This window comes from Podarcis pityusensis, assembly GCF_964106645.2.
Source record: "Podarcis pityusensis genome assembly, chromosome: 3".
Taxonomy (NCBI): domain Eukaryota; kingdom Metazoa; phylum Chordata; class Lepidosauria; order Squamata; family Lacertidae; genus Podarcis; species Podarcis pityusensis.
The window spans coordinates 98,081,915-98,108,503 of NC_138026.1; the positions used below are offsets into that span (position 1 = coordinate 98,081,915).

General features: G+C 42.0%; 2 protein-coding genes across 3 annotated transcripts in view; one reads left to right on the forward strand and one right to left on the reverse strand.

Moving 5' to 3' along the window:
- Window positions 1-10,045, reverse strand: part of DTL (denticleless E3 ubiquitin protein ligase homolog) — a 33,782-nt gene extending 23,737 nt beyond the window's left edge. Inside the window, 11 exon segments of the mRNA XM_081000512.1 lie at window positions 306-410; window positions 1,349-1,452; window positions 2,111-2,184; window positions 3,593-3,708; window positions 3,908-3,973; window positions 5,041-5,161; window positions 6,033-6,094; window positions 6,493-6,591; window positions 7,075-7,200; window positions 9,605-9,710; window positions 9,712-10,045. Coding sequence (XP_080856638.1) covers window positions 306-410; window positions 1,349-1,452; window positions 2,111-2,184; window positions 3,593-3,708; window positions 3,908-3,973; window positions 5,041-5,161; window positions 6,033-6,094; window positions 6,493-6,591; window positions 7,075-7,200; window positions 9,605-9,710; window positions 9,712-9,921 — 1,189 coding nt within the window. The 5' untranslated portion in view covers window positions 9,922-10,045.
- A 9-nt stretch (window positions 10,046-10,054) lies between these two features.
- Window positions 10,055-26,589, forward strand: part of INTS7 (integrator complex subunit 7) — a 36,817-nt gene continuing 20,282 nt past the window's right edge. The window contains exons 1-11 of one of the 2 annotated variants that reach the window (XM_081000502.1): window positions 10,055-10,255; window positions 11,546-11,675; window positions 12,073-12,219; window positions 12,617-12,754; window positions 13,348-13,394; window positions 14,180-14,379; window positions 15,123-15,245; window positions 23,094-23,211; window positions 24,338-24,472; window positions 25,110-25,207; window positions 26,103-26,342. In XM_081000502.1, the coding sequence (XP_080856628.1) occupies window positions 10,165-10,255; window positions 11,546-11,675; window positions 12,073-12,219; window positions 12,617-12,754; window positions 13,348-13,394; window positions 14,180-14,379; window positions 15,123-15,245; window positions 23,094-23,211; window positions 24,338-24,472; window positions 25,110-25,207; window positions 26,103-26,342 (1,467 nt within the window). In that variant the 5' untranslated portion in view covers window positions 10,055-10,164. The remainder of the gene's footprint in view (window positions 10,256-11,545; window positions 11,676-12,072; window positions 12,220-12,616; window positions 12,755-13,347; window positions 13,395-14,179; window positions 14,380-15,122; window positions 15,246-23,093; window positions 23,212-24,337; window positions 24,473-25,109; window positions 25,208-26,102; window positions 26,343-26,589) is intronic. The other variant, XM_081000503.1, reaches the window with a different exon arrangement.

Consider the following 26,589-nt stretch of genomic DNA (forward strand, 5'->3'; position numbering starts at 1 on the left):
GTATAGGGTGCATTATAGTAATCAAGCAAATATTTAGATTTTATGAATACAGTGGCCTTACTTCTCGGTAAATGTAGGTGGAGATAACAGCGCAGCTTTGCCAACCTGGTGCTCCCAGATGTGTTAGACTTAAATTCCCACTAGCCCCAGTCAGCAAGTAGCAAGGCTCATTGAACACTGTAGAGGTTCTTTTACAGGAAATACACATAGGATTTGACGATGTACACACACATGCCATATTTGCCTAAGCTTCATGAGCACCTAGGTTTAAGGATAATCTAGTGTGCGATATTAATCATTCTTACCTGGAGTGGTCTTTGTAGTCGACATACTGAACATGTATATATTGTCATCAGTGCAATTAGCGAATAGGCTGGTACCACTCGAGTCCAAAACAAGACTAGAATAACCTAGACGAGAAAAAGCTCTATGTCAAATGTATGATAAACAAGTAGCTGCTTCAGAAGAAGAAGAAGAAGAAGAGTTTGGATTTGATATCCCGCCTTTCACTCCCCTTCAGGAGTCTCAAAGCGGCTAACATTCTCCTTTCCCTTCCTCCCCCACAACAAACACTCTGTGAGGTGAGTGGGGCTGAGAGACTTCAAAGAAGTGTGACTGGCCCAAGGTCACCCAGCAGCTGCATGTGGAGGAGCGGAGACACGAACCCGGTTACCCAGATTACGTGACTACCGCTCTTAACCACTACACCACACTGGCTCTATAGAGGGAATAAATAGAAACTGCAGCAAAATGGTCCCATCCGGAGTCCCACCCAGCTAGCTCTCTTTTCCATTCTAGGGTCATAGCAATACTGCAAACTTCTATTCAGCGGGCTGATCATTACCAACCCACACCAGCAGTTCCTCCACCTTCTCTGGATTGAGTTCCAGTTGGTTAGCATTCATCCAGCCCTTCTAAACTGAATTATGTGTTAAAGGAGTGGAGTTTGTTGATATCATGCTCCATATTCCCAGATGACCCCACTCAGAGCCTTCATGTTGATGTTGAAAAGCACAGGGCGGCAGCAATATAGATGCTATGGGGCCAAGCATCTACTGGAATCAGTCCTCCAGTAGGAACAGAACCATCAGAGTTCTGTGCCCTTAAACCCTAATTCATAAAGCCTATCCAGAAGGACACCATGGTCAATAGTACTGAAGGCAACTAGAAGATCCAGGAAAATTAGGACCGCACTCCCCACCTGGAACAGTTCATCGAAGCTGAAGCCAGATGGACAGATCTACATAATGTGTTTCACCGTAAAGTGAGAAAGCAAAGGAAGACCTGCTGTTTTGTTTTTAAGGGACTCTGGTTCCCTTCAGTTCTTCAGCACAATGCTAAGACATACCAAGCTTACGAGTGCTGGTCCCAGGGTAGCTGAAAGATCTGGATGGCACTGGATCCTGTCGATACGTGGTGTAGTTCTTGCGCAGGTCCCATACCTTGATTACGCTAAAATTCAAGAGACAGGCCCTATCAGAACTCCACAGTTCTTTCTCATTTGTAACACACATACCAAGGGGAATGGAATGTTGTGGGAGGGCGCGAGATTGGAGGTGATACCTTTTCCTTCGGAGCCCTGTGTCAAGATAAGGCATTCTATGCTCCATTGCCTCCACCTCCCCCACCAATGACTGCATGGGTGGATATTTGCTTAAAAATGTGATCAGCTTATATGGGCACTCACAACTGAATAGGGCAATATGCTGATCCATAGTTTGCTGTATGTATGTATGTATGCCCCCATTCCAGGACAAGGGTAAGAATCAGCTCAACCGTATGCACATAACCAAGAGCCACCACCTATTTCCTCCCCATCTCCTTTTATCTCATTAGGTAACTTTTTTCTTTCCTGGTAAAAGAAATTACTTGTGGTAAAATGCATCCCCGCAGAGAAATGAGGGAGTTTTTCCTGAGCGAACTCAAAATTGAGGACACATATAGCAAAGGAGCAGTGTTTATTCCAAATTGGCTTTCCATCTTTGCCCTTCACCTGTAAAATACAGCTATATTTCTTACTTGTTTTTTGTTGTTTTAGTACCAGATGGGCTTGATGTGGGACAGGAGCTAAGGAGGGTTTATTAAAGAATTGCCGCAATTGCTTCCTTACCCATCAACTGCCCCAGCTGAGATTAAGGTGTGTTCATCTTGAAGTAGCACCACTGTCACACTCTGCTGAAAATCCTAGGGAGAAGGAAGAAATTCTATCTGAAAACCACAGAAAAGTTATGCGAGGTAGTTTCAGCCTTGATTTATCCTAAACATTCCCTGTAAACAGCTTCATTAAGCAGCTTCTCCTTGCTCCCCAATTGCTGCCCTAATATTAACAGAAGGTGGAAACCGAGGCCATGAAGTGGCATAGATGGGATATGCGTTCATGCCCTGAAGCCAGTGATATTCCTACTTATTAACTGAAAGGACTAAGTTTAAGATAAGCTGCAGAGAAGCAAGAGAAAAGGGAAGGAAGGCTATTACATCATCTCAGCTGAAAAGCCAGCTGCCTTTGGCACTCCTCATTTGCCACTTAGCAGCAGCCATTCCATCAGGCTAGCTGAACTGTTCCAACCTAGCTGGATGTTATAAGAACTGTAAGAACCTGTGTTTGCTTATTGCCCCTCCGCATTCCTTTTTCCTTATGCATCGTATCATTTTGACTGCAAGCCACAGGGCAGTGACTGTATTACTACTTTTTGCTGGAAGCGTTTTCTGCTAAAGAGCAACGGAAAGGTAAGGTAAAAGCAGAATGGAAATTAATGTGTGGCAATGGACTGCAGCTCAGTGGTAGAGCATTTGCTTTAAATGCAGACTGTTCGCTCCCTGGAATCGCCAGTTACGAAGGACCAGACACCTGGTGATGTAAAAGACCCCTCTCCAACTGGAGATTCTGGAGAGCTGCTGCCAGCCAGAGTTGGCAATGCCAGTCTGGACAAACAAGTAGTCTGACCTGGCATAATGCATGTTCCTAGTAGGCGCCAAGCAAAAACATTCCTCTTCCCCCAGAGCTTTGGCTGATTAAACAACCTTTTAAAACTGTGTCTGAGGGGGGTATTGTTTTGTTTGTTATTTCTGTTTCGATATTGTAAACCGCCCTGTGATTCCCAGATGAAGGGTCGCAAATAAATTTACTAAAGAAATAAACAGCAAAGGGGAGAGTGCTACAAATTCAAGATATACGTATGCATATGTATACAAGTGGTGTGTGATGCTGCCTGCGGGTGAATGTTCTGTAAGGTATACATGTGTGAGAAAGCACTAATACACATGGGGAAAATGAAAGGAGAAAGGTTTGTACACCAGACTGTGTGGGCACTAATTTGGAGAAAAGCCTAACAGAATAGTCTGGTGAAAACAGTGGATTTTTGTTTTTTTTATCTCTTGCTGGAAGCAAGGCTAGCTATTGATAGAGGCTCATGTGGACCTATTTCATTCAATTTGCTCACTCCTCGCCCCCACTCTCTAGTATTTACAACGTCCACAGTTTATTTTCAAGCCAAGGCAAAGCTCAACCTTATGCAGCAGAACATTCTATAAAGCTAGTCTCTTTTCTTTGCACAAGCGGGCGCTGAATGGCCTTCAGCTTCCAAATCCTTACCACTGAGGGAGCAAGTCCTCTCACATTCTGCTTTTTCTTCTTTAGTTTGGATGGAGTCTGCTTGTCTACTATGTTGTGGGCCCCACTTATTTGCTTCACCTGCCTGTAAAATCCATCTGAAAGGCAATTTCAAGAAACAATATTAAAAGGACCTCCGCTGCATGGCAGTTCCACACAGAGAATGAGCTCATAAATAAACTAAATTGGAAGGCTACTATCACACCACTACAAAGGAAAAAAAAAAGTCAGCAATGATTATGAATGCTGCACTCAGCCCATATTAAGTGAACAGACCTGAATTATAATAGGATGTACCTTTCTTATTGCACCGTGTGTCCCAAACCATGATGTTTCCATCCCTTCCTCCAGTACAGAACACAGCTGTGGAATATACAGTGCAAAATTATTAATAATAATTATATTTCTATTCTGCCCTTCATTCAAGGATCACAGGGCAGCTGTACATATACAAAAATATGTAACATAGTAACAAGCAAAAAACAGTATCTCCTTCCTGCTGTTTAAAAGACCATTGACTGAGAAGAGAAATAGAAGAGAAACATTTTTACCAGGCACCTAAAGTTATGTAACAGAGGCATCAGGCAAGGCTCCTTGGGTAGGGCATTCTCCAAGCGAGGAGCCACTGCAAAAAGGGCCCATTCTCGTGTTGCCACCCACCAGACCTCTCACAGGCAGAAGATGAACCTCAAATGATTGTGGGGTCCAGGTTGGTTAATATGAAGAGACACAGTCCTTGAGGTATGACAGTCCTGGGCCATTTAATACTCTCAGAGTACAAAATGGTACTCTCAGTTTGAAATACTGAAACATTTTTCATATGCAACCCTGCAATTTAATTTAAACTCGGTAATTATTTAGGAGGTATTCTGCATAGAAACTTGAGGTTTAGGAAACTTGTTGTTACAAGGAATCTCTAATTCTTTTAGCATCAGGTTTTGGCTCTGGACTCTATGACATCTCTATTTTCTGTTCCTTCTCCTGCACCAAGCACGGGGCAGTAGGAGTCCTGTTTAGATGGCTGAGAAAGACTCAAAAAACACATTGAGGAGCTAAGCTGGAATCACTGCCTTTTCACTCACCAAAGCTCTGAAAAGGACACAATATCACCACAGATGCAAAGGCATCAAAGGCTGCCAACATACCTAGATGTACCAACATGAGACTTCTACCCCATTTATGCAGGACTAGCCACAATCTCATCTATTCAAAGGAAAGCCAAGGGTTTCCAAACTTTCCTGGTAACACTGGAGCAGCTTTTTAAAAACCTGTGATAAATCCATAGAAAGACTATAACTCAGTGGCAGAAAGCAAGCTTTGCATGAAGCAAGTCTCAGGCTCATTTCCTGGCATTTCCAGTTAACAGGGTCAATTAGCAGATGACCTCAAAAGTGGCGAGATATACTGAAATATAAAATAGGAATATTTACCCCTTTCAAATTTAGAGAAAGCAACCGACTTGAGGCTGCACTGGTGCCCTTTGCAGACTCCCAGTAGCTCACTAGTCCGTACATCCCAGACTTTTGCAGTTTGGTCTCCTGAAGCGGTAACCTTAAAAGATAAAGAAGTTAGCTAATCATTGTAGTTAGAGAAAAAAAAGAAGGCAGAGTCCTGTTGCCCTCCAAGACTATAGCTTGTATTGGCATGAGCTTTTGAAGGTAAAACATGTTTCCTTTCAGCATAAAAGACACTCTTGACACTCTCAGTGCAAACCTATGGGTGTTTACTCCAGCAAGTTCAAAGGGACTTACTCCCAAGTCTGCATATGATTGCAGCCTTAGAAGGTGGCAGCAACAATATGACTCAGATATGAAAGTGGAAGTTTCAAAGGTAACAGAACCACAAATAACCAGGCCCCGATTTTGCAATTACTAGACCTAAGTTAGTTATGTAAATTTCAGTGATTCTACTCTGAATGGTACTGAATGCACTGTGTAAAACATACATACATTATAAGTTGTCAATTTTATATGCAGCTGCTGGGTCAAAGCATGGGATCTAAACTATTACTGTAAAGGCATTCTGTAAACAGAGAATCAATCATGAATTTTAGGCAAACTGCAAGATACAGAATTGGATTCATTCATCGATACTGCCCCTTTACATTTTTTAAAGAATGGCTAACAAGGTCAGCAGATATCCAAAAGGTTAAAAATGCCCCCTACTAATGGCCATCTTCTGTACATTTCCATCTTTAAGAATCCACTTGTGGACAATTCTTTGATAGATTGCCTCCTTTGGCCTATGAAACAACAGAACACAATGATTTACCTGCATATCAGGTAAACCAACTTTTGAAAGTATGAGTGAGGTTACTGGGTCTACTAGTGATCTTATCATAGAAGAGACGGAAAGAACACTGGAATTTGTGACGGCACATATAAAGGGCCAAACAAGGAAGGGATAGTTTTAGCTTACTCACAATTTTATGTTCTCCAGGCACCCAAGCAATATCAAAAACAGCGTTTGAGTGAGCCTGCCACTCTATTGGGAAAATAAAAGCCTGTGTTAGTTCCAAACAAACAGCTGTTGAAAAACACTGAAACAACTACAATTTACAGTATTGTGTGCACATAACTTTCATACAAACACAACTTCCTCTGTGGTAGCAGGAAGAAACCCCAAGCACAGAGCAATGCATATAAGGTATGAAGGAGGTGGCAATCATCCTCTCATGTTTTGACTTTCCATCAACCAAGTAAGAAAGCAGTAATGGAAGCAGACATAAGAATTACAATGAAAGGTATGCTATGCTACTTTTTAAATACTGAAGTTCTTGTTCCTAATATCTGCCAATTATTTAATCAGTCAAAACACTTTTTTTGTTTACTGCCTTTATCAACTAATTCAGCTCATAGTTCCCATCAAGGTTTCCCTTTTACCTCTAAAAATCCCCTTGTTACTTTTTTGTGTATGGGTGTCGTAGAGCCTAACAAATCCTTCTTCATTTGCAACGGCAAGTACATGCTGCACATCTGGAGCTGGAAAACAAAGCAGTATTTGTACGTTTGAAAACATTTTTAAAAGTGCTTTGGATAACACTCCACTAAAGAGGGTGCAATCTAACAGCACAAAATGTCAGGATAAAAATGTTAAGTAATCACAGAACTAAAGTAAGAACATATATAAAATAATGTATCACAGCCTTGTTATTTTATTATATGGCAGCATAGATATACTTCTATAAATAAGCAATCATAAAGACTGGTGTGCATCTGTACTGGAATTGTTATAAACATGTTTTTATTGCTAGTTGTTTTACCACCTTGGTTTCATATGGGAGGTAGAATGGGATATAAGTTTAATAATAAATAAATAATAAATATAGCCCCTGCAGGTTTATATGAAAGGCCCAAACATTACAGTATAACCTTTCTTCACAGAGGAGTTGCTCTAGGCCCTTGATCATTTCAGTTGCCCTTTTCTGCCACATTGCAATGTTTACAGATAAAATTTCCCCATACCTGTTGAAAAGGTGCAGCCAAAAGGAGGAACGGGCATTCCTGTTTCTCCATATGAAGCATGTTCATCTCCTTTAGTACACTGATAGCACTCCAGAAGGTGGTTTAAGGAAAACCTTGGTGGAAGACCTGGGAAAAAATGATTTTTGTAAAGATAAGCAGTGTTCGAAACTCAGATATACAAGGTAGGAGCCAAATGGCTTCTTAAACCAGGTTACATTACTAGGTAATGCCTAGTTACCATGTTTTGGGCCAGGTAGCTTGAAAATTGTATTTTTCAATACAATTTTTTGTTTCCTGAAATTAATTCTGATTGTGCAGATAAAGTATCATGGATAGAATTCTACAGCAAAGAACTGAAAACAGTCAAGATCCAAGGATCCCCAGGCATGCACCCCCAGATGGAGGAGATGCCAGATGACATCCTGGCACACGGGCATCTTCACTTGGTTGCAAGTGGCCGATTGCTGCTGTTTAGTCGTTTAGTCGAGTCCGACTCTTCGTGACCCCATGGACCAAAGCACGCCAGGTATTCTTGTCTTCCACTGCCTCCCACAGTTTGGTCAAATGCATGTTAGTAGCTTGTTAGTAAATGGCCAATAGCCATGTGCAAAATGCCTGACGATTTTGAATGCTGAAGGTAAGTACCAAAAACTCTGCAAACAAGTTTATAAAACTGCAGCTGACATTTATGCTGTCCTCAAATCTACTGTTTCACTGGTTCTGAGCATCATTCAGATGGTCCATGGCACGTCCACGTTAAATAAGTGTATTGATTATTAATTGTATTTTATTGCTTCTTTTATTTATTATTTAATATCTCCACTGACTGATTTCTGATACTGGACACTCCAAGATCAGTTAAACTGTTGTCTGGAGTGAAATAGTGGAGGGGGAGGGGAGATGAGGAATCAAGAGCGCTGCATGTTAAGAGCAGATTCCCTTGCTTAGTTTTGAAGCTCACTGGGTGATCTTGTGGCAAGGCTTGCCCTGCATGGCATAAAGTATAAAAAAATGTGGAATTAAAAATGGATACAACTTATTTATTAAATTGATACACTGCCCTTCATCCAAAGATCACAGGGTGGTTTACAGCATAAAAAATACATGAAAACACATAAAACAAATGACAAGCACATTTAAAAGGCCACTGATTGTTTAATTAGCCAAAGGCCTGGGAGAAAAGGAATGTTTTTGCCTGGTGCCTAAAGACATGTAGTGAAGGCACCAGGTGAGTATCCCTGGGGAGAGCATTCCACAAATGGGGAGCCACCACAGAAAAGACCCGTTCTTGTGTTGCCACCCTCAGATCCTCTCGCAGAGGCACCCGAATGATTGTAGGGTCCTGGTCGGTTCATATGGAGAGAGGCAGTCCTGAGGCTTCAGAGTTCAAACCCGCACCTTGAACTGGGCCCAAAAACTGGCAGCCAGTTGCTGTCGCAACAGGATTGGTGTACAGTAGTACTTCGGGTTATAATAGGCGCTTCCGGTTACAGGCTCCGCTAACCCAGAAATAGTACTTCGGGTTAAGAACTTTGCTTCAGGATGAGAACAGAAATTGTGCGGTGGCAGCGGGAGGCCCCATTAGCTGAAGTGGTGCTTCAGGTTAAGAACAGACCTCCAGAACGAATTAAGTTCTTAACCCGAGGTACCACTGTATCCCGTCTGCTTTTATAATTGTAAGCAGCTTTGAGATGTTTTTGTAAGCGACAAATAAACGTCATAAGTAATAAGAGACAACACACTGTGTGCTTTGTGCTGTTCAACTACAACTTCCATCTGCCCTGACCACAGGCCATTCTGGTTGAGGCTGATGGGAGCTGGCGCCCAACATCAAGAGGACAACCCTTTGGCGATCTCTGGTGCTTCAGGTTAAGAACAGTTTCAGGTTAAGAACGGACCTCCAGAACGAATTAAGTTCTTAACCTGAGGTACCACTGTAATTTGCTCCAGTTGTCTTGCCCTGGTGAGCAACCTGGGATTAAGTTCTTAACCTGAGGTACCACTGTACAGTGGTACCTTTGGTTAAGAAGTAAATTCGTTCCAGAGGTCCATTCTTAACCTGAAGCACCACTTTAGCTAATGGGGCCTCCTGGTGCTGCCGCGCCACAGGATCACGATTTCTGTTCTCATCCTGAAGCAAAATTCTTAACCCGAGGTAATATTTCTGGGTTAGCGGAATCTGTAACCTGAAGTGTATGTAACCTGAAGCGTCTGTAACCCGAGGTACCACTGTAATTTGCTCCAGTTGTCCTGGTGAGCAACCTGGCCGTTGAATTCTGCCCCAACTGACGTTTCCCAACCGTCTTCGTGAGGCAGCCCCAATCAAAAGGGGGGGGGGGCTCAAGGCAGCACTCGAATTAAAAGGGACGCAGAAGGGGCCTGACCCGCTTTCTGCAGAGGGAAAGCGCTTGGTTTGGCCAAAATTAGGGTGAGGGGTGAAAAAAGGGGCTGTATCTCCCTCCCTCCCCCCCCCGCCATGACTGGAGGCTGGTGAAGCGGCGCAGAGGGAGATGTTGCCTCGGATACTCACCCTGCGGCCCAGCCTGGCAGCGGCGAACGAGAGAACGGCACAGCATGGTAACGACGGCCGCAGCGCACACTCCTGCCCTTTCCCCGCGCAACGACCACCGGGAACAGACGAGCGGCCAGCCCCCTGCTTCGCGACGCTATCTCCCGCCAGCCCAAAGTACGCGCCAAAGTCGCCTCGCGCGTGGCCATTGGACAGCGCAGAAGAATAGACCCCGCCTCCTGCTCGCCATTGGCTTCTCTTTCCCACCGGCAAGGGTGAGGCCACGCCTCCCGCCGGCTATGAAAAGTAACAGGCACGTCTCTTCTATCAACACGCATGCGCGACAGCCACCCGCAAACTCTCACGTTTCATTCGACCGCAAAGGGAGCGCGACTACGACACGCGTGCGCACTAGAATAGCGGAGGGGAGGTTCCACCGCGCAGGCGCAGCTGGCAGCCCAGCGTCTGCACATGCGCAGTGAATGGCCGTTAAAGACTGGAAAGAGGGAAGATAAGCGCGTGTGCGCGTCTGTGTGGTGGATAAGCGCCCTCCTCCCCGCCCCCTCCGGGCCTTGGCTGCCATGGCCTCTGCTTCCAAATCCTTCCTCGCCGATGCCGGCTACGGGGAGCAGGAGTTGGACGCCAACTCCGCCCTCATGGAGCTGGATAAAGGTAAGTCGAGGAGCGGCGGCCCCGCCGCCGAGTGAGATGTGCGCATGCGCCGATAGCGGCGCGAGGAAGTCCCGCCCCTTTTGATGGACGGTGGGAAGTTTGAAGGCGGGTTTAGGTTGTGTTTAGATGGTGTCACAAGCCATGCATGGGGATCTGTGAGACGGTAAAAGCAACAGAGAGGCTTGTTGCTCTCCGTTTAACAGTGTCATCCTAGGCACACCTGTGCAGAAGTAAGGCCCGTGGAGTTCAGTAGGTCAGGCTAGGGATGTGTGAGATTGCAGCTTTGTATTGTGGCACCTTGAGCTATAACAGCAACAGTTTTATTATAACGTATTTTATGATAGCCCATTACGTATGGTATAATCAACCTTCGTACGCTCCATGGCAAAATCTTACACAGAATTAGATGTGTAGTGGTTGTTTAAGCGGGGCTGCCGCCCGCATTGTAACAGTCAAGGTTTCTGCCACTTAGCCATCTACAGATAAGGCACCCGAGACTAATTATCTGAACGGAATCTTGTATTTCTTCATCCCAGCTAATGCAATGTGTCCACATGCCATGAATGAGATGCCTGCTTCTTCCATGGCTGCAGAGCTCCATTTCACAGATAACACAGTCTCCTAGTGGCATTTGTTGCTGTACTGTAACAGCTGTTATGTCTGCACAGGCAGATGGAATGATACCTTCCTTCCCCTGCTCTGTTCTGTGGGTTTCCCAACACCCTCCTGAGCCAGTATCGTGGGGGGGGGGGGACAAGGGGTGGTGGTGGGGAAAGCCCTGTTGCTTAAGTGGAAACCCTTGCTCAGGGCTCTCACTGACAATGTTCGTTCAGTGAATCCTCCCCCCCCCCCATCAAAGTACTTCACATGGTTGATTGTTAAGCTACAGAATTCACATCCACACAGTATGTTTATGGCTAGCATCTTAGATGGTTTTAAAAGCAGATTAGACAAATTTATGGAGGGCACAGTTTTCAGTGGCTACTAGGCTCTGTTAGGAGGAAGGGTAGGATATAAATAAATTTAATTAAGAAGCCATTTTTAGTACTTCTTCAAGCTTAAGAGGCAGTTGTGGAACACGAGCTTGGAGAGCAGTATTGTGCCTGTTTCTTGCTAGTAGGCTTCCAATAAGTACCGTATCTGGTTGGCCACTGTGGGAACACGATGCTGGACTAGGTGGGTACTTTGGTTCAGTCTAGGAAAGCTGCTTTTATATTGCATGTCAGTTTGCTTCAGTTTTTAAAAGTCCAAAGTTTTTAACTGCTGTGGTGGTATTCTTATTTGTCACAGGTCTCCGATCTGGCAAACTGGGGGAGCAGTGTGAAGCAGTTGTACGTTTTCCCAGACTCTTTCAGAAATACCCATTCCCAATTCTAATTAACTCAGCATTTTTAAAGCTAGCCGATGTTTTCAGAGTGGGGTAAGTAAAATTAGCTTCTTCCCAATTCTTAGTGTTCAAGGGACTGGTGTTTTCAATTCAAAGTACTGGCGATGGCTCTTTATAGCCCCTTTATGGTTTGGTGCTAAGATACCTGAATTGCCACTTTCTCCCATATGAATGTTGCTTGCTCAGTAAGGGGGTCCTCTTGCATGTCTCAAAGATGCCCGTAGTGGATTTGGTGTTCTTTTCTCCATTCTTCTTGATCTTTCCTGTTGCATGTTTTATTTTGCCGCTTCTGGGCCTTTAAATGTTATGTTGTAAATATTTGATATTGTTACATTGTTTGTATTTATGAACTGCTAACCGCCTTAGACCTTTTTAAGAAAGGTAGGGTACAAACGTTGTAGGTAAATAAATAAAATTTGTTTTAAAACAGAAACAACTTCCTGCGGCTGTGTGTTCTGAAAGTTACTCAGCAGAGTGAGAAGCATTTGGAAAAAATCCTGAATGTGGATGAGTTTGTGAAAAGAGTTTTCTCGGTTATTCACAGCAATGATCCAGTTGCTCGAGCGATCACACTCAGGTATGCATGTTTAATGAGCAAGAACCTGCCCAAATGCTATAGTCTTCAGAGTACTGTCAATGCAGTAAATGCAGGACCAATGTACATAGGAAGTTGCCTTATACCGAGTGAGGATATTGGTTTGTGTAGCCCAGTACTATTTATTCTAGCTGCTAAAATATCTTTAGGGGTTTTTTCCATCTCTGCTAGGGAGTGAACTAGGGAGTTCCTTCACAGATGTGTTCTTTCACTGAGTTCTATCTGCCCAAGTCTTGATTTTATCTTGTTTGTCATGCATAGAATGGAATGTTCACATTTTCTTTCATCTTTACAAAACACTACCTGGATGACTGCAGATTTATCTTGTAGGCAACCTCCTCCTTTATAGCAGGTTCAGTCCATCTGTTTTATTTTCCAGGATGTTAGGCAGTATGGCATCCATAATTCCAGAAAGGAAGAATGCACATCACAGTATTCGTCAGAGTTTGGACTCACATGACAATGTAGAGGTTGAAGCTGCTATCTTTGCTGCAGCTAATTTTTCTGCCCAGTCCAAGTAAGTGGAACATCTGGTGTAATTCCATCTTTCCTGAGTGTTCAGGCAGTACTTTTCAATTGCATAATGCTTTGCCTGCATTATCTTAGTAATCCTTACAGCAGTCCTATCAGGTAGGTCAGTATTATTTTCCCCATCTTGTAGATGGGAGGGCAGCCGAGTCTGCCTCAGATCACCAATTTAGTGATTTATACATTTTCATGGTTTTTTATTTCACTGTCAATCACCCTGAGAGCTAAGGTGATGAAGAGGGGTATATATTAAGAAAAGTAATAAATAGTGAGTTCAGGAAGGGGCCAAGATATAAACTATGAGCCTTCTGGTTTGTAGCTCAGGCTGCAATTCTGTGCACATGTAGCTGGAAGCAATCCCTACTGAACTCAGTATAACTTATTTGTGCTGTATAGGCTTGTGCTGCATACGATTATGCTGTTAGTTTTTCAGCCATTGTGCAACTCTATCTTTCACCTGCAACTTCTCTGTATGTGTACATTTCACATTCATTTTGCTTACCCAGATGTGGGAGTTTGTTTCTGTAGTTTGTTCAGGTTGTATGACTGATTTATCCTGCTTCCCCTTCTTGTTCTTGACAGAGATTTTGCTGGAGGGATTTGTAACAAAATCAGTGAAATGATTCAAGGTATGTACATTTTATCCAACAAATAATGAAAAGCAATAAAAAGATTTTGATTTTGTTAAGGGCTATTGTATCTTAAGTAACTATTCTTTGGAACTAACCGTTCTTTTCTTTTAAAAAAGTGAGTCTTTTTAGTTGTTGGAAGTTGTCCCTGCGTTCAGTTGCCCCTTAATTTGATGCTCAATTTCAATACTTGGTGTTAAGAATGCTTTTTCTGTCTTCTTTCCATAGGATTGGACTTTATTTTGATCTGGCATGCAGTGTTTTTAATGTTGTCTGTTGAAAGCGTAGTACCTTATTTTAGAAGGTGGTGCTATGCAATAGAAACTTTCTTTGACATTTTCATTTATTTTTCAAATGTTGGTTATATGATGTGGGTAGCTATGTGGGAAAGCAGCAAGATGCTGAGCTGATTTGGACTTGAATATAACTAGCATTGGATATTGTCTTTTTAAAATTGTCTAGATGAATCTAGTATTTAATTTCACACTTAAGTATTTGTATTATTTGTTAGTGCTATATGAAGTGATATCTGTGTCCATGGTGTGTAGTAGAGTGCCATAAGCAAAAATGACAGGTCTGCACTTTGAGGAGCTTATAGTCTAAATTTCAAGAGGAGTGGAAGGGATTTTTAAAAATAATAATAACCCAGCTGCATAGTCCTTGTTCTGTGACTCTAGTACTGAAACTAGTCATATTTTATTTTTCCCCAGAGCTCTCAATATTCACATTTTATCATAGGCACACCACATGTCACCCTGAAAGGTATTTTTCTTTTCATGTACTAGGTTTAGCCACTCCTGTAGACTTGAAGCTGAAGTTGATCCCCATCCTGCAGCATATGCATCATGATGCCAGCCTGGCCTCCAGTGCCCGCCAGTTACTCCAGCAGCTGGTGACATCCTACCCTTCTACCAAGATGGTCATTGTTACTTTACACACCTTTACCTTGCTTGCTGCCTCCTCTTTGGTGGACATTCCCAAGCAGGTAATATTTTCTTTGAAGTGCTTAGTGTACTCAAGTAAAATTGTCATGGTTCAGTTGAAGGGATCGTATTCAGCAAGACTTCATAGGCTTCATCAGGCCTTTCCTAAATATTTCAAGCCTATCTTGGAGTCGTAAGAACTTGCAAATTGTGTTTTTTAATTTTTAGGGGGGAAATATATTAACTAAGATTTTTAGGTAACTCAGGGTCTGTAGCACATTTTGTGCCCATACTTCATTTGTGCAAGATTGCAAAATATCCAGATCCTGTCTGCTTAGATGGTATCATGGTGAGTTAAATCTACAGAGCCATCGAAAGCTGTATGTAATTAAGAATTTTGATTGCTTGTTGAAGTTTCTTAAAGCTTTAAGGTTATCTCCGAATGTGCCCATGACAGAAAGCTATTTGTTCCAGTGGAGGCTTCCATTTGTGGAAAAGTGGGGGTGATTTTCATTTATTTGCCCTTCTTTCTTTTGCTCTTCCTTGCTTGTGCAAGGCATCTTTTGGAACAGTATGTTGGTGGTGCAAGGAACTGCAAGAGAGAGGGGGAATTTATGAAAAATCTCCTCTTCCTTTTGGTTAATTGAAGCCTCTGCTGAATCAAGGAGCTTTCCATCAATGGAGGGACTCAGAATCAACCCTTCATGTTCCGGCTTCTCTTTTTATTTGCTTGTACTCACATGCATGTTGAGAAATACAAGAAAGTAGTCAAATGTAGTTTAATCTAAAACTTGCTTTCTTACAGATACAGCTCTTATTGCAATACTTGAAGAATGACCCAAGAGAGGCTGTGAAGAGGCTTGCTATTCAAGATCTAAAGTTACTTGCAAATAAAACCCCACATACATGGAGCAGAGACAATATTCAGGTATTGTAAATGCTATTATGCTTGTTTTCGAACTGAGCCACTAGGCCTTCTTTCAGATAAGACCCGTCAAACTCTTTGTTGTTGACTTCCAGGTAGATCTGCTTAGCATCACGCTCCAGGTGTAGGTTTCTATTCATCATTTTAGAGATGTAACTTTTCATTTAAGAGCTGATTTACCCACCATGTTTTATAAATAATAGACAAAGCTTCTAACATTCTACTTGGAGAAACCTCCCATCACTGTTCCTATACCCTGTAGCATCTCTCATAAAGTGGTGATTCTTCATCATACTCCTCAGGTGCTAAGGTAGCAAAGCTCTGTGCGAGGATTGAAGAACAAGGTGATGAGGTTTCCAAATGTTGCTGGCCTATGGGTCTCATCACCCCTGACCATGTTGAGTGGGACTGTTTTGAACCCAGTAACACTGGAGGCCCACATTCACCAAGATCACTTCACTAAGAGTAACAGTAAATTGATTTCCGTAACAGTACATTGAGTTTACTCCAGTTTTTTAAATGTATGGTTTTTATTGTATTGTATTTTGGTATTTGCTTCTCTGTCGTTGCTTTGTGAGCCATTCCGAGAGCTCCTGTTATGGGGCAGTTATATAGGTAAAAGGTAAAGGTACCCCTGCCCGTACGGGCCAGTCGTGTCCGACTCTAGGGTTGTGCGCCCATTTCACTTAAGAGCGCTGTCCGGAGACACTTCCGGGTCACGTGGCCAGCGTGACGAAGCTGCTCTGGCGAGCCAGCACCAGCGCAGCACACGGAAACGCCGTTTACCTTCCCACTATAAAGCGGTACCTATTTATCTACTTGCACTTAGGGGTGCTTTCGAACTGCTAGGTGGGCAGGAACTGGGACCGAAGACGGGAGCTCACCCTGCTGCGGGGATTCGAACCGCCGACCATGCGATCGGCAAGCCCTAGGCGCTGAGGTTTTACCCACAGCGCCACCCGCGTCCCTATATAAAAGGAGCCAATAAATAAAAATAATAAACCAATCATTAGCAATTGGTAAGCAGTCTAGAGTAAGGCACCCACAGATCACCACCCACTTGTCACTCAGTCTTATAGCAGATTAAAAGCAGCCTTTTAGCCTTAGCCAGACATAACTGGTTTCAGGAGTACAAGTGTTACTAGAAATGTACTTTAGCTTTGGTGTTAATTTGTGTCTTGCCTTTTGATGGGAGTCCCCACAAGCAGCCCATGACATTAGTAAAATACAAGAGGAAGACGTGTGCTTTGGTGTCTTTGCCCTGCTTGTATCCCTTTTTTATGTTTATTACCCGTACGTGTCAAAAATATGAACAAGTATGGTCAGATAGCAGTAGTAGAGAGATACAGAAACCTGCTAGGATGGAACTTTTTGGAAAACCATTTCTGCCGGGAAAGGTTTACTTGGAAGAAATGAAATGAGAATTTGTGAGGATTCTGGTGTTTGGTTGCTTGGACTATAGGGAACTCCAAGCTTGCTTTGTCTTAGGAATCCAGGGCTCCTTTGCGTTGTGTGTGTGAGGCAGGGGGCAGAGGCTCAAATCTCCAGGCAATTCATTCTTGTTCAGTTTTGCATTCTTGCCTGCTCCCTTGATCCCTGCCTTCCTTGATACCTTGCCCTTCCTAGAGCTGGAACCTAGGACATCAGTGTATTTTCCTGGAGTATTCTTCTATAAAGATTACAAGCTTTCCTTGGGAGCACCAGCCTGTTTGTGTTGTTTTGAGAAAACCTTTGATTCTAGGGCTGGGGCCTGCCAGCAAGCCCTTGACAGAACTGAATTTTGCAAGATAGAGAAGTGCTTTAAAAATGCTTCCCTGGGGCAGTGTCAGAGCCTTCTGATGCGTATTGCTCACACTGAGCCATTAAGACATTATGTTCCTTAACATTTGCAGGGGTTGTACAGAAAGTGGGCAAGGCAGTATGATTTGTGGTGTGTCTGTGCTTGGATTCCTATGTGTGGTTCTGGCTGCCTCGCCTCAAAAAGTTGTACAGTTGGGAAAGGTTCAGAAAAGGACAACCAAGATGATCAGGAGGATAACTCCCTTCTTAGGAAAGGTTGCAGCATTTAGAGAAATGACATGATAGAACTTTGAGCATGGCATGGAGGAAGTGGGCAGAGAAAAGTTTTGCTCCTACAAGAAGTAGTGACAGCTATAGACAAATTCAGGGAGGACAAGACTATCAATGACTACTAGCCTGTATGATCTACCTCCACTGTCAGAGGCAGTATGCTTCTAAATACCAGTTGTTGGGAGTTGCATGTGGGGAGAGGGCAGTTGCATTTGGGTCCTTCTTGCAGGCTTCTCATGTGCATCTGGTAGGCAACTGTGAAAATTATGGGGTAGGTGGGCCCTTGACCTGATCCAACAGAGATCATCCTCATTTTGGTGCAGATTTGCTTTGCCCAGTGGTCTCCCATACTATATTCCAGAGTTGTATCACAGTTCAATGCAGCCAGCCACCTTCTCTTCCCTGGACTTACGCATTCATGGGTGCATCGCTGAATTTGTCACAGGAAAGCAACTGAGCCATTTATCTTTCTCAGAATGGAATTTTCACCCTGCTCTTAACAAATTCACCTTGTCAGTTTCTGTGTAAGTTCTGGTTCCGCCTTTATTCTGATCAGATCTTTAATAAAGAGTTTTGATGGACTGCCTAGTTAACAAATGAATCAATTTTTTTCCCCAAATGCAGCTTTTGATTAAATTTTTACTCCGAATTGACTTTTTCTTATTTGGTAAATTAATGAAAAAATGCAGCGAGCCATGCAAAAACATGTCAGCAGCTTCAGATGGCTTGACACATCATAAATGATAGTGGGGCTTAGGCAATTTGAAGAGAGTTTAGTTGTTGTCCAAATTATCCTTTATGTGCAGCCAGCTAGAAGTGGCTGTTTCCCACTTACTTGTCTGTGAGCTGCCCCCACCCCACCCCACCCCACCCCAAACTATCTGCTGAGCTGCTGTATTGTCACAGCATGTTCACAACTATTCAGGAAAAAGCTGGAGCTTTGGAGCATCTTCTGTGAAGGAAGTAAAAGGTCAATTTGGCTAGGAAAAAATCCCACTTGGAGCTTAGAGACAGAAGGTGTTAAGTGTGTGTTTTGGGGGGAGGGAGAGACTGAGACATGGGTGCTGGGAAGCAGGAAGCCTTGGAAATTGTCTGAAAAAGGCCAAGGACCTGCAGAACAGAGAGTTCAGAGGGAGAGTAGCTGAAGCAAGGGCAGAATAAGAAGTGAGCTGACAAGTAGCGTGGGGCCTACGGATGAAGGAGGCCAAGTCTGAAGTTAAATTAAGAGGGAAATGAAGAAAGGGGAAGCTTAACCTAGGAAGCTGCCTTATCCTGAGTCAGACCATTGGTCCATCTAGCTCAGTATTGTCCACACTGACTGACAGCAACACTCCAGGGTTTCAAGGCAGGGGTCTCTCTTAGCTCTACTTGGAAATGCCAAGCATTGAACTTGGAACTTTCTGCAACCCAAGTAGATGTTGTACTACTGAGCTACCACCCTTCTCCTCCTTTTTTTTAAAAAAATATTTTTATTGGTTTTTAACATACAAAATTATAAAACATACCACACAATTTATCACAAATATGTTCTTATTGGACTTCCATCAGCACCTCTGATAATCCTCTGTCTTAATCACTTCTTACGCATTTCCTAACTTAATATTGCCTTTACATCTCTTTAACATATCCCATCTCCTTCTCCATTTTTGCAATATTTCTAATATTCTTCTTCACAGAACTTCTTGCAAACCTACAAACGTCGTCTGGTCATCACAAATACTTTTCAAATAATCTGTAAATTTACTTCAGTCCTCGGTAAACTTCTGGTCCCGCCTGTTTCGGATGCTTCCTGTTAGTTTGTCAAGTTCCGCATAGTCCATTAATTTCATCCTCCATTCTTCCATCGTTGGTAATTCGGCTTGCTTCCATTTTTGGGCCAATAGCATTCTTGCTGCTGTTACTGCATATAGAAAAAGCTTACATTCCTTTCTATTTATATCGTTTCCAACAATACCCAAGAGAAATGCTTCTGGTTTCTTTATAAATGTATATTTCAACATTTTTATCAACTCATTATATATCATCTCCCAGAAGCATTTCACCTTTTTACATTCCCACCACATGTGATAAAATGTTCCCTCTTTTTCCTTACATTTCCAACATTTATTACTGATTCTATACATTTTTGCTAACTTCACTGGTTTAATATACCATCTATACATCATTTTCATCACATTTTCTTTTAGTGCATTACATGCAGTAAATTTTAAGCCTTCCTTCCATAATTTTATCCAATCACTCAACTGTATGTTATACCCAAAATCTTTGGCCCAATGAATCATAACCGACTTAACCTCATCTTTCAAGTGCCATTCAAGCAGCAATTTATACATTTTGGACAAAATTTTTAAATCATTATTCAATATCTCTTGTTGAAACTTCGATTCTTTTTCATAAAAACCTTTTTCTTTAACGTCTTGTTTAAACATTTCATTGACCTGATAATAATGTAACCAATCATTAACATACTCTTTCACTTCTTCATATGGTTTCAATTTCCATTTTCCTCCTTCTCTAATTATTAATTTCCCATATGTACCACCCTTCTCCTTCAGCTGGAGGCAAACCTTACACAGGACCCAAGGACAAGGAGAGCTTTGTGGTGTTTGGATGAAAGGAATTTGGAAACTGAGGGGGTCACGGCTAGGGATCTGCACAGCAAGTTCAAGAGCTGGCGTGTGCCTTTGAACTAACCGCCCAAGTCTCTAGCTGTAGGCCTCTCATCTTGTAAACATTAGAGCATTTGTTGGGACAGACTACCTGTTTAGATGAGCACTGTTTTCATTTTGTTCTATTCTTCCATGGCTAATGATGTGGAACGAAGGTACATGTCAGCTGCAGTGTTCTTTAATATGGTTTTCTTCCTTTCAGCCATGCTCAGTGATGCGTTGAAACGTTCTAGCAAGAGGTGTTGTGATACAGACAGATGGTGGTATTTTAAATCTCTGCTATTTTCAGTCTAAAGTCAAAGGCTGGAGAGAGAAATAATTGGTGGTGCACCTTCTGCTGACAACCCTGTTTTGCTCTCCCTCACGGTATTGAATTCTGTCAGGTGCCCCTGCTCTGTTCTGCAGAACATTTTGATGGCTCCTGATCCCAAGATCAGGACACAGTACAGTGTGACTTGGCTCTTGTTTCAGTTGTCATTGATCAGAAGTGTTCTGCTAATACTGTTTTGCATGTAAGCCATACTAATTCTACTCAAGGTCTGTCCAGAAGAACGAGGTGGGGAACAATGTCAAAACATGTGGGATTTTAGCACTTTGTAGAACTGTTTAAATTTACATCTTGTTCCTTGGCCTCTGTGGTAACTTCTGTCTCTTACATCATGGATTTTGGCAAATTGGATTTTAAAAAGGGAAAATAATATTAGAATTGGAGCTATCAGCAATGCACAAGGGAAACTGTTTTAGTGCTCTGGAACTTGACAAAGTCTTTTATATTATGGATGGATGTTCTGTATTATTTTATTAATACTATTGCCTAATACAGTGGTAACTCGCAAGACGAATGCCTCGCAAGACAAAAAACTCGCTAGACGAAAGGGTTTTTTGTTTTTTGAGCTGCTTTGCAAGATGATTTTCCCTATGGGCTTGCTTCGCAAGACGGAAACGTCTTGCAAGTTTGTTTCCTTTTTCTTAACACTGTTAATACAGTTGCGACTTGACTTCGAGGAGCAACTCATAGAACGCGGTGTGGTAGCCTTTTTTGAGGTTTTTAAAGACTTTGGTGATTTTTGAAGCTTTTCCAAAACCTTCCCGACACCGTGCTTCGCAAGACGAAAAAAATCGCTGAGTGCAAATACTGATGCAAGTCTTGGAAAGCTGGATTTTCATTTTATTTTGGTTAATATGAAGAGTTAACAAAGAAAGGGTCATGAGAAAATGAAAACATACGGGCTGAATATGTGGGATATGACATGCTCTATTATTTGAATGTGCTGCTGAGTGCTGAATTTGAGCTAGGGTTCAAAGCTGAGCAAATATAACCAGCTCCCATAGATCTGGGAAGAAGGTAGGGCCTGGGCAATTTGATTTTGTATCTGTGACATGGAAAGAGGGATTCCTGCCTTTGGTCACTATTCTGAAGATTACTAAAGATTTATATCACTCTTGCAAAATGTCAATAATGTGGTTTCCTGATAAAAAACTAGAGGAAGTGGTGGGAAAATGTGAAAGATGACTGCAAGTCTTTAACTTTCCTATAAGGTGTATGCTGACTGATGAGATCATGGTACTGTATGTACCATGATGTAGTATGGTACTGTAGTACCTATTTTAGAAGACAATGACAAACTGAGTGATTTACAGTGGTACCTCAGGTTAAGTACTTAATTCGTTCCGGAGGTCTGTTCTTAACCTGAAGCACCACTTTAGCTAATGGGGCCTCTTGCTGCTGCTGCACCGCCAGAGCACGATTTCTGTTCTCATCCTAAAGCAAAGTTCTTAACCTGAAGCACTATTTCTGGGTTAGCGGAGACTGTAACCTGAAGCGTATGTAACCTGAGGTACCACTGTATTTAGCTTTAAACACTCTAGGGGCACAATCAAATTTCATTTTCGTTTTCTCTGTAATTTCTGGTTGTGCATGAATGGAACTCTTTTTCTTTGTGCATGGAAGTTCCAAAAGCCTAGCAAAATATTGGGAGTTTTTTCTGTCCAGCGTATTGTGATGAAAGGAACAAATGTAATTTCTTTAGAGAGTTCTGTTAAGCACTGGAGCATTGTGTAGCAGTGGCAAGGAAATTCATTAATGAATTGGAGGGGTTCTGTTGATGGGTGTAACATACACAGTTCCATTTAAAACAAAAACAAACCTGGTCTTTCCCCCTTGCCTTAGTTGGACACTCGACACTTTGTTTGTTTTCTGCATATTGAAAATCTGACTGTCTTCAGAATTCTATTTTGTTCTTAATGCTTTCCTTTCTCACGGGGGTGGGTGAAACTTTGAAATACACAGGCGCTATCTGCTGAAAAGCCAAAATTAGAACAGATTTGTCTGTGACTTCTTTTGGCCTGCATACTTTCTTCTCCTTCCCCACACATCTGTCTGTTCTATTAATCTTGCCACTTCCTCCTCCTGCCCTATTTTTCCTTTCTTCCACATCCAATCTCTACTCATGCATCATTAATTCTGTAAAAATCCAAAAATGACAGCTAAATCCCATAGTGTATAATCATAGAATTTAGAGCTGAAATGGCCCTTGGTGGTTATCCCTTACAAGAGAAGACATTCTTCCTGTGCCTAAATTGCTCCAGAAAATGAGAGCTGGTATTTCCCTCTATCAAACAGCTCTTTGCATTAGGAAGTTTTTTTTCCTCTGATGTTTAGCTGAAATTATGTTCCTTGCCATTTCAAAACCTATTAGTTTAGGTCCTGCCCGCTGGAGCAACAGAGAACAAATCTGCCTTCTCCTCATTGGGCAGCCTTAGGCGAGATGCTTTCTCTCTTTCTCAGCTCCCCAACCTACAATATTGAACAGCTTTATAGGGTTATTATAAGGACTGCTGAGATAATGTGTGTGAAGAATTTTGAATACCCAGGCCTTATACAATTGCCAAGTATTTAAGGTTACTAATAATTCCCCCCTCCCCCAATGCAGGTACTTTGCATCCTCAACCAGGAATCATAAAGTTATTATTATTTACTATTATTATATATTACATTTCTGTTACGTAAATGTTATGTGTGCATGTGAATCAAGCGTGATGAACACATGTTAATAATTTTTAATTCTTTTTCCTTCCTTGTACTAAAATTGTCCTATCTCCTGGCTTTTAGGCACTATGTGAATGTGCTCTTCAAACTCCTTATGACAGTATGAAACTAGGCATGCTATCTGTACTTTCCACACTGTCAGGGACAATAGCCATCAAACAGTACTTCAGCATTGCTCCAGGTATGAATAGATTAGATCAGCCAAATTTTGGCACACTTTCAATTTTTCCCTGGTGTTGTTGCAGATATTAGTATAAGTGGTGCTTTTCAGTCTTTTGAACACTGTAAATAATGTTGAAAAGTGTGTTTCCTTGGAAGGCACTGCAGCAGTTCAAAAACTGCAGAGCTAATTTTAATTGCAATGTAAGACTATGATAATGACCGAAATTATAAACCAAGAAACTAGTTCTGCGCTACAGTTGCCTTCCACATTAGTATTCTCTGACACCCTTCTTCTCTGCATATGATCATGTTAAAACCTGCATTTCTCTAACATGAATTAATATGTTAGACAATAAGACAGAATACATTATTTACCTTTTAAAGTTGCTTGAGTTGCCTGGTTTGCTGTTTTTGCTACACACAGCATTGCATGAACTGATTGGCACATCTGATTTAAACCACCCTCCGCTCTCCAGCTATGTCTCAAGATGGTCTCTAAGTTAATCAGATTGTTGATGCATTCTGTGTTTTGAGTCCTGATTTGGTTTATGTGAAGCCTATTGATTTTGGAGGAGTTTAAACCCACTTATCTTTGGTAGTTCTTTGAATCTGAATGAATGATTTGTTGTCTTAATATTCCACTCCTTCTCCAATGAACTTGGAACTGTCTTTCAACCTTGAAACAAGCCCCCTGAAGCAAGGTAGACTGAGAAACAATGAGGATCCCAAAGCCACCCTGCAGACTATTTTTCTGCAAGGGTGTGGAGTATCTACCATTTCACTTAAAAATGAATAAATGGAGGGGCTGATGGAATCTAGGGTTTATTGTAGTGATTGGAACTTGCATAAATTTGAGATAAGATGGATGTGGATAGTGGCCAACTGGCTGTTCTGTGTTTTGGAAGAGCAGTATAGTTCTGCGCAGGTTCTACAGTGTTGGCTTAAGAGCCAACGTTATTCATAGTCCTCTTTGGGCCCTCCCCAAATAAATAAATACCCCTTTATAGCTTAGTTGGAGGTTAGGCAATGCTTATAACCAGACCATCTTCCTGTTTTTTCCTTGCTCTTAAACTGTGGAAAAGAAAATACTGCATGTAATGAACAAGGCTTTGCTGTTTAGATGTATCCCACTATTTCTCCCTTAGGAGCAACAGCTACGACAACAAGATCATCCGATATAGTCAAACTTGCACAGGAATGCTGTTACCATAATAACCAGGGTATTGCAGCTCATGGAGTCCGAGTTCTGACAAACATAGCTGCTTCATGCCAGGAAAAAGGTAATTCTAAAAGGGTGGGTGGGTGCGTGTCATAGTATATCTCCCCATGTTTGATGTAATGTAATGTGCTGTGTTTTCCTTTGGAAACAAGTTGAACTCATGTGGACGTTTACCTTTGATGCTAAACTAGAGAGCTCAAGTAATTGTTGTTTACTTTCACTATTTTTCCATTGCTTATGCAGTATTTTGTTGGAATGAGAGCTAAGCATGGCCATCCAAATGTAAATCAGTGCACTGCTCTTAAGTTGACTGGGTGTGAACTGCAGATATCCTGCTCATTTCTCTGCCAATGGAATGAAAGAGAAATTTTAAGATGGTGTTGCTATCTTCCAGTTTATAGCCAAATCTAATGGTCATGTGGTTGGTTTTGTTTTTCATTTCACCATTTTCTCCTCCCTAACACTAAGAAATGCATGCAAGCTAGAACTGACAGCATTTCAGTTCTTGGTGTTTTAAAATTGATGGAATTTATTTGAAACTCATTTGGCTGTGCTGTATTACTGCATCAAGGCATTTCTAGATCCCAGATTTCCAAATTATGTTAAAGGGGAAATGTTTTGTTCTCTTTCATGGCCATGAGGACCACAGTGGCTAGTATTAAAACAGTCAGGAATTAAAGTTTAAATATTTGTCCTAGATCTTTTACCGTTGGAGCAGGATGCTGTCTTTGGCCTTGAATCCCTCCTTGTTCTTTGTAGTCAAGACAGCAGTCCAGGTACTCAAGCGACCTTAAAGGTAAATAATAAATCCGCCCCCACCAACCCAGTTGTCTTCCATATTAATCTATGTAAGAGCAATGCAGGTAGTTTTTAGTGGGGCCGCTTTTTGTGGTCTGATTAACTACTTAAAGTAGAAATGAATGCCCAAGCACAACAGAATGCACACAGATCAAGGGCAGGACTCAACAAGTTAGCAAGTCTGGAGTAGCCCAACATTTGCCTCACTGTGCTCTTGTGAGCTGGCCACCCCATATAACCAAAGAGTGAGGACTGACATGCAAATGAATTAATGCCCTTTGTAGAGCAGGTAGTCAGGAAAAATACTTGGGATAGGTGAATAGTTTGTCTCATTGTCGTTCCATACAATAAGTAGTAATATTATATGTGTTGGCTGTATATAGCATGAGTCTCATCTTTGTAAAAACAGAACGGAGATGGGACTAGAGTGCTATCCTATGTTTAAACCACATAAACCACACTTTGACCCTGGCTTCTTCAAATGAATCATAGTTTAATTTAAACACAGTTTATACTTTTTAGTCAGGATATAATCAGCCCAGCTTAGTTTTAAGTTTAGAAGCAGCTGATGATTCCCAAAGCTGGAAAGGTCTGCTGTACAGAAGCTTAAGGGCAGTATCCAACAAAACGTTTCCATTAGTGCAAGGACTTCTGGCTCTGCAGTGTAACTTCCATTCCCTCTCCTCTCTCTGTGCACTTCCTAAATCTGAATCCTCCCTGCATGTTCTTTAGTTTAGAGGGTTTGGTGGTTTGGCAGAATGCCTTTGTGTTTTTTGGTTTATCCTTTATTTTGCACCTTCATGGTTACATGAATGTTGTGACCAAAAACGAGTAGCGTTTGACAGATTTGCGATGAATGTTAAACAAGCGTTTTTTGTTTTTCCCAAATGCAGATAGCACTCACTTGCATGGTGAAGCTGGCCAAGTGCCGCCCCCACCTGAGCCAGTCCATTGTGGAGTCCTTGTTGACACAGCTGCACAGTGCACAAGATGCTGCCAGGATTCTCATGTGCCACTGTTTGGCAGCCATTGCCATGCAGTTACCGGTCTTGGGAGACGGAATGCTGGGGGACCTGATGGATCTCTATAAAGTGATTGGACGATCTGCATCTGATAAACAGCAAGAGCTTTTGGTGAGCAACATTGATTCCAGATATAGCAAACTGGACCTGGGTACCATTGGATTGAATAATCATTTTGTAAACATGTAGTATTGCATGTTGTGTAACAGTCAACTTGCCTCATTGCAGTGGAAACCATGATGCAGTTACAACATTGCTGTGTTTTTTGCTTTCTCTTCTCATCATGAGGTTTCTTTCTCTTTTTTTGTATCCTTGTATCCTTTGCCATGTTTCTTCTATCCCATTCTTTCACGGCATT